Raw genomic sequence first — 11,927 nt, forward strand, 5'->3', positions numbered from 1 at the left:
GACACCCCCCCACACCCCCCGAGGGTACCCACCACTACCCACTGACCCACACTGCGCTATCATATGCGGGCAGACTGGCTGTGGGAAGACCGTTTTCGTGTTGGATATGTTGGAGGGTTACTACAAGGATGTGTTCGATAACATCGTTATTATGTGCCCTACTCTGAGCATGAATAAAACGTACGCGCGACCTTGGGTGATGACGGACCCGGACGTACACAAAATCGACCCTGGAACACGCCTGCAGGACTGGTTGAAAGCTCTTCACGAGAAATTTAAAGGGGAACCGACGCTGTTTATACTGGACGACTGCAGCGCTAATCGCGAGATAACAAAAAAGAGAGACATGCTATCGTACCTGGCCTTCTCCGGCCGGCATGCAAATCACAGCGTCTGGGTGCTAACGCAGAAGTTCAACTCGGTGTTGAAAGACCTCAGGGAGCAGACGCGATGGGTGGCCTTATTTCACTGCAAGGACAGGGATTCGTTTGAGGAGTGTTTGAGAGAGAACGATGTGATGAGTAAATTAGAACGGGAACGGGTGAAGAAACAGCTCGCTGAAACTAAACACGCTAAGCTCGTTCTAAAAACCGACCAACCAGTAGCATATATAGTATACTAAAGCTAAGCAAAGCTAAGCAAAGCTAAGCTAAAGCTAAGCAAAGCTAAGCAAAGCTAAGCATATAGCTATGATATTTGAAGTATTTGTCGTGTGCAACTTAACCTTCATTTCTCTGTGTTTTGTCTGCATCGGGTATTATATAGTTAAAACTAAATCTTACTTGTTATATTATAAGATGGAGTGTGAGGAATTGCTCGAACAATTGTCGCCCGCAGGCCCCACTGATGACAAGCGAGAGAAACTGGTGGCGTTGGCTGTTGGCGGCAAAGCCAAACATTACTTTGGAGACTACACCCCGGATAAAATTCACAAAATGTCAGCCGAAGAAATCGATAAGCTGTACGCTAGATACGAGTCCCGGCTCGGAGCAGAAATGACAAAGACAATAGGATCGGCTATGACCCAGATATACACCGGTATTGTATCACACTTCCTTCCCATTCCACCAGAGCGCCGACTTTACCTATGGGAGGACCTCGAGAAAGACCCTTTTATCGAACACGCCGTGAGCTCTATCAGCTGCGGGCTGTACCACAAATATGGTATGTTGTTGGCTCCAGTGACGGCGGCGATTATCACGGCAAAACATTGCCAATTTGAGAGAAAGAATAATAATAATAGTATAGATGTCCGAGGTGACGGAACCAGTGAGTCCCGAGGTGACGGTGGAGACCCCAGTGGAGGAGACCCCACCCCCAACAGTAACCAGACAGAAGAATCCTAAGAGAGTAGCTGCCGGTAAAAAACGGTGGTGTAACCAACATAAAGTGACCAACCCAACCCGACTGTTGTTGGCTGTAGGTGTAACTGCTGCCTTGGCTATCTCGTGGTTATACACACGTGTGGGGGATACCCCCACACCCCCTGCCGGTGAGGTAACCCCCAAGCCGCCGGCAGGCCCCACTGTTGATCCGCATATCATGTTATAATTTAAAATATTTTTATATATACATAATGTCTGAGGGGAAAACGTTCGTCAACGACGCATACCACGCCACAGTGGTAGCCAGTCTAGCCGTAGGGTACGCTCGGTTGACTAAAATGGTGCTTAAACAACCAACTATCAAGCTAGATTTCAACCTGCAGGATATGGGTATGCTCATAATGAACCTTGGTATGGCGATGGCCACAAAAGACATCCTAGTAAAACAAGGAATAATACCTGATAATATAATGAAATAAATATAGGGATGGCCACGATAGCTATGATGGTTGGTGGGGCGTTAGTGAATGCCCTGGCATTTTCCGGGAGTAATTTCCTCTTCTCGAAACTACGAGATGATCACGCGGCTGAAATACAGGAAGAAAGGAAGCGACACGATCTCGCTACTGAGAAATTACAAAGAGCACAGGACGAGTACGTTAAAAAACGCCTCCAGAGGATCGATTTTATTAACGAACAGCTCAAGCGTGAAAACCATGCCATTAAAACATTCTACGATGTCGATGAAGGAATGAAAGAATACTACCTACTAACTGGTAAACAATTGGAACCGCTCAATAAACCCACACTCGCTCAGTACTACACACCATCCAAGGGACAAATGAATCGTGAACTGGGCTTCATAGTGTTGGGTATAGCAGCTACTGCGTTGGTTGCGAAGCAATTAAACTAAAATACCTATATAAGTAAACATGAGACCCGCTCCATACCGATGCGAATATATACTTATGGGGAAGACCGAGGCCTGTGGTAGGAAATGCAGGAATCAGGGGTTCTGTTGTTTCCATATGGGAAGTCCTAACTACACGTGTTCTGTGTGTGGTATCGGGGTTAAAGGACACTACTGTTTATGTAAAGCTCACGGAGCGAACGTAGTCAGACATCAACTCATCTACGAGAATAAAAAAGGCTACATAAAAGAACGTAGGCGACTGCTTAAGATAGCCACTTAAGAGTTACTGTGAACCAATTAGAGATTATACACACCTACGTATAGCTATGTCTGTGGAAAACATATTCAAATATGAACTGGCTTTATGGGGAAGCTTCAGATTTAAGATAATAGTGGACGTGGTATGGATTAAAGAGGGTGTTAAGTATACTCACCCATTCGAATGGGAGCGGGATATCGCGTCTCAATACCATATAGAACGTTTTTCGAGTATAAGTGAATACAAGGAATATTATACCCAAGGCGAGTACTGGATTGAAACAGCCACACTATATATTTTACCAGGTACGTGGGACGATTTGACAGAATGTCTAGAATTGTACCCGGCCACCAGAAAATATTTTTTAAGAGTTACTGTCGACCAATTAGACATTGATTCTCTTAGGTGTAAACACTATGGCTACTGTGCGCGAGCTCAAGAGGGTCGCAAAACAGAGAGGTGTTATCGGGTATTCTAGAATGCGGAAGTCAGCATTGTTGAGATTACTAGGTTTAGAAGCCCCTCCTACGGTAAAACAATTAAAAGCTCAAGCGAAACAGCTTGGACACACGGGTTATTCAAACCTGGGGAGAGCCGGGTTAACCGCATTGTTATCACATGCCCCCGTACCCACTGTAAAACAACTGAAAGCCGAGGCACACGATTTGGGTTTAGGTGGGTATTCCCGTATGAGAAAACCACAGCTTTTAGAATTATTACGACAGAATAGAGCTGTTGACCTACAGTTCGTGCGCACTAAGCACGCTGTAGGTAACTATTTGGGAAGTTGGCGCATGGACGTTGATAGAAATATAGACATTACAGATATCAAGCCTCTGATAGCTGATAAGGTCAACCAGGAACTAAATAATCTAGGAAGTATCAAGTTTCAGATCACAGTGAAAATGTCGCTCGATAAGGAGGACACCACAGGGGTCACTGAGTATGTTCAACCTTACTTCCGAGGCAAACAAGAGGTCGCCACACATACAGAGACCATTGACGCATCAATCGATACCAGTTTTCAGCAGATACGAGAATACCTAGAACGCTACACGCACATGGGGTCCGGGTGGGCTGTGGATAAAATCGATAACGTCTATCTAGACATAGCTAAATACGTGCCGTTCAGAGGCGGGTCATACCTAGCCTTGCCTCCCTACTATAGGAACAAACATGCCATAGTAAACGTTAAGAATAGAGGAAACGATTGCCTGAGGTTATCTATCAGGTCAGCCTTATTTCCAGCTGCCACTCATTCAGATAGGCTTTCTAGCTATCCCCAAGATGATGGGCTTAATTGGGATGGTATAGATGAACCCACCCCCATATCCCAGATCACTAAAGTAGAAAAACAGAATAATCTGGCTATAAATGTCTTTGGGCACGAAGGTAATACAATAATAGTACACAGGGTCAGCACGGTGAAGGATTGCCAAGTTATCAATATATTCATGATCCAGCGAGGTGACAAGTTTCACTACACATGGATAAAACATCTCAGCCGGTTGTTGCACGACCAGTCGAAACACAATGGGGAAAAACATTTTTGTGTACGATGTCTACACGGTTTCAGTCGAGCTGATTTATTAGAATCCCACCGGGATGATTGCCAAGGTGTGGGGCAGACGGCCATACGAGTCGAAATGCCTAAGGAAGGTGAAAATATCCTAAAATTCAGTAACCACAAGAACCAAATGTCTGTACCTTATATTATATACGCCGACTTCGAAGCCTTAGTTGTGGGCGGGGATTCCCCCAGTGGTGCCTTCACCCATAAGACACAAGAGCATAAAGCCTGTTCGTTTGGATACATTGTCGTCCGTTGTGACGGGGAAACGAAAGCTCCGGTAGTGTATAGGGGCCCTGACGCGGCTGAAAGGTTTCTAAAGTGTTTACAGGAGGAAGAAAAAATTATTAGGAATACATTATATAGAATCGCTCCCATGCGTATGACCCGAGTTGACAAGCTAGCTCACGCTAGTAGCACTCACTGTCACGTGTGCGACTCACCACTTAACGGTGATTCGGTGAGAGATCACTGTCATATAACTGGTAAGTATAGAGGCGCCGCTCACAACGCGTGCAACCTCAAGCTTAAAATCAACCCTAAGACAATAAACATCCCCGTTGTCTTTCACAACTTGAGAGGGTACGACTCACACTTGATCATGCAGGCCATCGCGAAAATCGATGGTAATATATCGTGCATCCCCAACAACATGGAGAGATACATCTCCTTCAGCTTAAACGGACTTAGGTTCATTGACTCGTTTCAATTCCTCCTGTCGTCACTCGACAGTCTGGTCAAGGCTAACAATACCTTCCCTATCACCGATCGATACACAGACGCCGAGACTAGACCCCTGCTTATGAGGAAGGGTGTGTACCCATATGAGTACATGGATAGTTGGGTCAAGTTCACCGAGACCAGACTACCTCCTATCGACTGCTTTTATAGCAAGCTGAATGAGGCGTCCGTCTCACGAGATGATTACTCGCACGCGACTAACGTATGGAATAAACTGGGTTGTAAGAACCTGGGCGATTATCACGACCTGTACTTGAGGACAGATGTACTGCTGTTAGCCGACGTGTTTGAAACGTTCAGGCGGACCTGTTTAAAGCAGTATAAACTCGACCCCGCATGGTATTACACCAGCCCAGGTCTGTCGTGGGATGCCTTGCTTAGAAAGACCGGAGTTAATTTGGAATTGCTCACAGATTACGACATGCACCTATTCATTGAGAAAGGCTTGCGAGGTGGGATTTCCATGGCATCCAAACGATACGCTAAAGCAAATAATCAATACGTGAAAGGTTACGATCCTAACAAACCAACCAATCACATTCTATACCTCGACGCAAACAACCTGTACGGCTGGGCCATGAGCCAGTATCTACCTACAGGGGGATTCGAATGGGTACCCCACGTTGATATTATGGAGGTTGCACCAGATTCGAACAAAGGGTATATCCTCGAAGTTGACTTAGAGTATCCAAAGGAATTACACACATCGCACAACAGCTACCCATTTGCACCCGAACGTATGAGGGTTAACCCAGACTGGATGTCTGAGTACCAACATAACTTGTCAGGTGGGCGTGTGACAGACGTTGAAAAACTCGTGCCTAACTTAATGAATAAGACCAAGTACATCGTTCACTATCGCAACCTACAGCTGTACCTGTCGTTGGGTATGAGGCTGACCAAAATACACAGGGTGCTCATGTTTGACCAGAGCCCATGGATGGAGCCCTACATCAGAATGAACACAGACCTACGAAAAAAAGCCACCAGTGATTTCGAGAAAAATCTCTACAAGCTCATGAACAACTCGGTGTTTGGTAAGACTATGGAGAACCTGAGGAAACGCGTGACCGTGAAGCTGGTTCGGTCGAGTGAGGAAGACAAGCTCAGGAAATTGATAGCCAGTCCGGCATTCAACCGTAGCAAGATATTCACAGACGACCTGGCTGCCCTACACATGAAGAAAAGCCACATAAAATTCAACCGACCTGTTTACGTGGGGATGAGCATCCTAGATTTATCCAAACACCTGATGTACGACTTTTACTACAACGAGCTCAAGAAACAGTACGGCGACAGGTGCGAAGTGCTGTACACTGACACGGATTCCCTGCTGATGGAGATTCGAACCGAGGACGTGTACGAGGACATGAAAAAACACCTCGATTTATACGACACCAGCGACTACCCTAAGACCCATGCCATGCACAGTACGGTAAATAAAAAGGTCCTAGGTAAGATGAAGGACGAGTGTGCTGGCACGCCCATAGCCGAGTACATAGGTTTGAGGCCTAAGATGTACTCCATACTGAAAGCCGACAATAGCGAGATCCGGAAGGCTAAGGGGGTTAAGAAGTATGTGGTGAAACAACACATCAAACACGCCAGATTCAAGGAAGCCCTCTTCAAGACCCGTACCTTTAGGCATAAAATGAACACACTTAGAAGTGATGGGCACAAGATATACGGACTTACTATAAACAAGACGTCCCTATCGCCTATGGACACGAAACGTTGGATAGCTATTGATGGGATAAACACATACGCGTATGGACATGAAAAAATTTGAGTCTATTTACTACAGCCCGCGTGGGTACTGGAAAGGAGCTAGCGCAGTAGATAAGCTAGCTAAACTAGCGCGAGTACCCCCGGAGGAAGCCAAAGCGTGGCTTGAAAAACAAGCCCTGTGGCAGATCTATTTACCTGCACCACGCTACGTACCTAGAAGGAGGTTCGGTATTAACATACCTAATAGCATTCACCAGGCAGACCTACTGTTCCTACCCCACGACAAGAGGTACAAGTATGCCTTAACCGTAGTGGACGTAGCCAGTCGTTACAAGGAAGCCGAACCCTTGACCACGAAAGATTCGGCCCAGGTAGCCAGAGGATTCGAACGCATATACAAACGCAGTCCGCTGACGTGGCCAACAGAGCTGCAAGTTGACCCCGGACGGGAGTTCATGGGTGCCGTGTCACAACTGCTAGCCAAACACGATACGAAGGTCAGGCGTGGCACGGCCGGAGCCCATCGCAGTCAAGCTATAGTTGAGAGATTTAATAGGACTTTGGCTGAGCGCTTGTTCGGCCATCAGTATGCTAGGGAGATGGCCACCCCTGGAAAACGATCGACCGAATGGGTCACGAGGTTACCCGAGGTGGTGTCGGCAATCAACCATGAAGTCACCCGTCTCACCGGTAAGAAACCGGCAGACGCTATCAAACTAAAATCAATAGTTGCAGAGTCGGCCGCTCCATTGCGTGGGAAGGAGAAACAGATACCGGATAGGGCCCTAGTGAGGTATCTGTACCAGCCTGGGGAACACGAGGGTGATAGCCGTAAGCGAGCCACCGATCCTATATGGTCGGTCAAAACTTACAACATAGATAAAGTGGATATGAAAGCCGACGAACCTAACTTGTACTACTTGAGGGATGGGCCGGGTAGGGGATTTGTAAGAGAAGAATTATTGATCGTGCCGTACGGCACAGTGTTACCGCCTGCCAAGTCACGGTAAACTGTTTCATTGTAGTAGGGGTAATCTAGTAGCAAGAGCTAAGGGCCCACCAACGTCTTATTTAGTAAATAAGACGTCATTTCTTGAAAGTGGTCCAGAACTCTCATTACCTATACTACTTCTCCCTCCTCACCTTCTTCTCCTGAGCCTTGAGTCTCTCCTGAAGTTCCTTCTTCTCCTTTTCCAACTGCTCCACCTGCTTGGCCATGATCTCATCCACATCCAGTTCCGCAAACTCCTGCAATTGTCCTCAATCAGTTAATGTGGGCAAACATCTAGTTTAAAGCTTCCTGTCACATCACATTATATTCAAACCTTGGCCAAACAAACCCAAGGTCAATATTGTAAGCAACATAAATTATCACAAAATAAAAACAAATCAATTCAGGGAGGCAAACCACATACGTCTCCCTCTTACAGCAAGAAAGTTATTTTGAACAATTTACATGTGATTTCACTTGTCATGTGATATTTTCTTTTTTCTATATGAGCAATTTCACAGGTTATCACCACATCACATATTTATTCCACAAGTTGAGTGACCTGTCTGAAACACTATCTGATCTATGTTGAGTTATCTATTGCTGGGAGTCAATACATCCACAGCATTTGCTATGCCCTAACATTCAAAACATTCTGAAAAGATCAGACGATCCAAAACCAAAATGAGTGAGCGAGTAGGGTTTCATGGCAGTTTTAGCAATATTCCTTCAAGATAAAGGCAAGGGGTACCAGAAATGGGCTTCATGTATTGCACCCCCATGTGAGGAATCAAGCTTGATCCTTCAGCATGAAGAGCGGACACGGTAACCACCAGGCTGCCCACCATCATCCAAACACCAATGATACGTATACATGTATTTAACACATTCTCAACGCCATTACTCATATGACCCAGCCAAACTGTGATGGTGTTAGACATTACCTTTCATGCTGCACCTACCTCCTCATCAATATCCTTAAAGATCCTGGCCCCAAGGTCTGTCTTCCTCAGCTGTTCAATCCTCTCCTTGACGTGTTTGCGTTTGATTTCCTGGTGTTCCATCAACTGTCGCTGCTTCTTTCTCTCCTCTGCCTCACGCTCCAGACGAGCCATCTCCGCCTCATACGCTTTGCGGCGCTGGGACTCCACCTGCTCCATTTCCTCTTTTTCCTACAACATCAACGTCACATTTCAGACACCTCGTACCCTCAACCATCATCTACATTTTTCAAAACATGTACACAACTCAGCTTCTGAAATAGTGTTCCCCCTCGGCACATACAGGAGGGCGCAGCGCCCTGCCCTTTTTATTTTGCGCCCTGCCCTTTTCGCCTCAATTGCAGTCGTTTACTATGACTAGTGTGTATTTTCCAGATTTGAAATGCTTTTGTCAACTTCTAATCTTAAAATACAAAATGAGAAGAAGAGAACTTTAGAATTGAAATTATAAGCCAATCTGACTTCTTATACATTTTTTTTTTTTTCAATAATCCTCACCAACATGCCCTTTGAAGTTATGAAGTGCCGTTTTCCATGAATTTACCCTGCCCTTTCTGAACCCTAGGTGGAACACTATGAAACTTCACTTAAAAAAGAGCAGGATAGACACTGCCACTTGTCACACAGTCCTTGCCAAACGACATCATACATGCCACAAGTCACACAGTCCTTGCCAAATGACATCATACATGCCATAAGAACAAATAGAAATTGCCATATTTATGTGGATAAATGCAAGTGAATGAACATGTATAGTTCAGGCTGCTGCAAGACTGCTAAGTTGGCATCAGCGTTGTTAGTGTGAGGCTATCTGAGACCAAGGAATGAGTGAGAGTTTAGTTTCTTGCCGCGCTCCACAATATTCCAGCTGTATGGCAGCAGTAAATAATCAGGTCTGGACCACACAATCAAGCAATCAACATGACACGTGTCAACTACGTCAGCAAGCCTGACAACCCCATCTCATCAGTTGTTAGTCTTACGACATGCATAGTCACCTTTTATGGTAAGCATGGGTTGCTGAAGGCTAATTCTAACCCAAACCTTCATGGGTCTTCAGAAAAAGGAATATGTTGGGAAGCACGATGAGGTGAGAGTGTGTGAGCAAGCACAATGTGTGGAGGAGGGTTGTGGGTTGTCAGTGATGTAACAGCTGGATGCTGATTGAGCATGGTTGTGGTTGTCGTGGTTGTAGTTATGGTTGTGGGTGTAGTTATGGTTGTTTGGTTGTGGGTACATGTGTGTGGTGTGGGCGTGTGGCGTGGGCGTGGGCGTGGGCGTGGGCGTGGGCGTGTTAAGTGTGTTGTTGGGTGTGGAGTTTTTGGTTTTCACTGTGGATAGCCGAGGCCAATGAGTGTGGTCTCTGAGTGTTGTTTCTACTCCAGTGCAGACCGATTCTGATGAAGTACACAATAATCTAGCTACCCTCTGATCATTCATGTGTTCCAGACCGATCCTGATGAAGTACACAATAATCTAGCTACCTTCTGATCATTCATGTGTTCCAGACCGATTCTGATGAAGTACACAATAATCTAGCTACCCTCTGATCATTCATGTGTTCCAGACCGATTCTGATGAAGTACACAATAATCTAGCTACCCTCTGATCATTCATGTGTTCCAGACCGATTCTGATGAAGTACACAATAATCTAGCTACCCTCTGATCATTCATGTGTTCCAGACCGATTCTGATGAAGTACACAATAATCTAGCTACCCTCTGATCATTCATGTGTTCCAGACCGATCCTGATGAAGTACACAATAATCTAGCTACCCTCTGATCATTCATGTGTTCCAGACCGATTCTGATGAAGTACACAATAATCTAGCTACCTTCTGATCATTCATGTGTTCCAGACCAATTCTGATGAAGTACACAATAATCTAGCTACCCTCTGATCATTCATGTGTTCCAGACCGATTCTGATGAAGTACACAATAATCTAGCTACCCTCTGATCATTCATGTGTTCCAGACCGATTCTGATGAAGTACACAATAATCTAGCTACCCTCTGATCATTCATGTGTTCCAGACCGATTCTGATGAAGTACGGTAGCTAGATTATTCATGTGTTCCAGACCGATCCTGATGAAGTACACAATAATCTAGCTACCCTCTGATCATTCATGTGTTCCAGACCGATTCTGATGAAGTACACAATAATCTAGCTACCCTCTGATCATTCATGTGTTCCAGACCGATTCTGATGAAGTACACAATAATCTAGCTACCCTCTGATCATTCATGTGTTCCAGACCGATTCTGATGAAGTACACAATAATCTAGCTACCCACTGATCATTCATGTGTTCCAGACCAATTCTGATGAAGTACACAATAATCTAGCTACCCTCTGATCATTCATGTGTTCCAGCTGTTCCTTCCTGTCCTCGATGATCTGGCGTCGCTGCAGCAGTCGCATGTGCTCCTTCCTCCCAGTCATCCTGTAGTTGTTGATGATTTGGGCCCGCAGCTCATTCGTTTCCTGCAACACAACACATATTGTAGACACAGTATGGGGTTTACAAACTGAGTGAGTGAGTGAGTGAGTGAGTGAGTGAGTGAGTTTAGTTTTACACCACACTCAGCAAATATTCCAGCTATATGGTGGCAGTCTGTAAATAATCGAGTCTGGACCAGAAAATCCAGTGAGCATCAATCTGCGCAACTGGGAACCGATGATGTGTCAACCAAGTTAGCGAGTCTGACCACCCAATCCCATTAGTCGCCTCTTACAACAAGCACAGTTGCCTTTTATGGCAAGCATGGGTTGCTGAAGGCTTGTTCTACCCCGGGACCTTCACGGGTCAGCTTACAAACTGAAAACACTTCCTTCCTTGGTGATTGAGTGAATTTAGTTTTATGAGTTTTTCAACAATATTCCAGCAATATTTAAAATGGACATATTTGTACTCTTGGGGATTCGAATCTGGGTCTTCAGTGTGATGCGCGAAGAACTAGGCTACCCCACCAAAAATTCCAATAATGTTTTACAACTAATTGTAACCATTTTAATAAATACCGAATGAATTGATTCTAGTCTACAAGTAGCGCTGGAGAACCAATCACGTTTACAAGGTTTCAAACATCAAAGATGCCTACATCAATATTCTCGGGCTTGATCTTGTCCATCGCTATCTGCAGGGCAGCTGCCAGTGATGTCAACTGATTCCTAATGTTTTCGCTGGGCATGCTCTGAATGAATGGGCCCTCAGGTACATCTTCCTTCTGTGATACTCCAAGATTGGTTCCAAAACTCAGTGACCGTGTGCTGTGACAAATCCGCACCTGCAACAAACAAACAAACAGATCGAAATTAATTGACTGAGATGGAAGCTGCCAAAATACCCCAAAGGAAGACAATACAAGCAGCCCATGTGTGGAATAGGCTAT

The 11,927-nt window shown here is 45.3% G+C and overlaps 1 protein-coding gene across 1 annotated transcript in view; it reads right to left on the bottom strand.

The window, feature by feature from the left end:
• The window catches only part of LOC137266408 (eukaryotic translation initiation factor 3 subunit A-like), a 39,946-nt gene that overhangs the window by 20,718 nt on the left and 7,301 nt on the right, over positions 1 to 11,927 (bottom strand). The window contains exons 11-14 of the mRNA XM_067801902.1: positions 11,637 to 11,822; positions 10,885 to 11,019; positions 8,490 to 8,699; positions 7,680 to 7,784 (exon numbers count right to left, since the gene is read on the bottom strand). Of these exons, the coding sequence (XP_067658003.1) occupies positions 7,680 to 7,784; positions 8,490 to 8,699; positions 10,885 to 11,019; positions 11,637 to 11,822 (636 nt within the window). The remainder of the gene's footprint in view (positions 1 to 7,679; positions 7,785 to 8,489; positions 8,700 to 10,884; positions 11,020 to 11,636; positions 11,823 to 11,927) is intronic.

The sequence above is a fragment of the Haliotis asinina genome, chromosome 15 (genome assembly GCF_037392515.1).
Source record: "Haliotis asinina isolate JCU_RB_2024 chromosome 15, JCU_Hal_asi_v2, whole genome shotgun sequence".
Classification (NCBI taxonomy): domain Eukaryota; kingdom Metazoa; phylum Mollusca; class Gastropoda; order Lepetellida; family Haliotidae; genus Haliotis; species Haliotis asinina.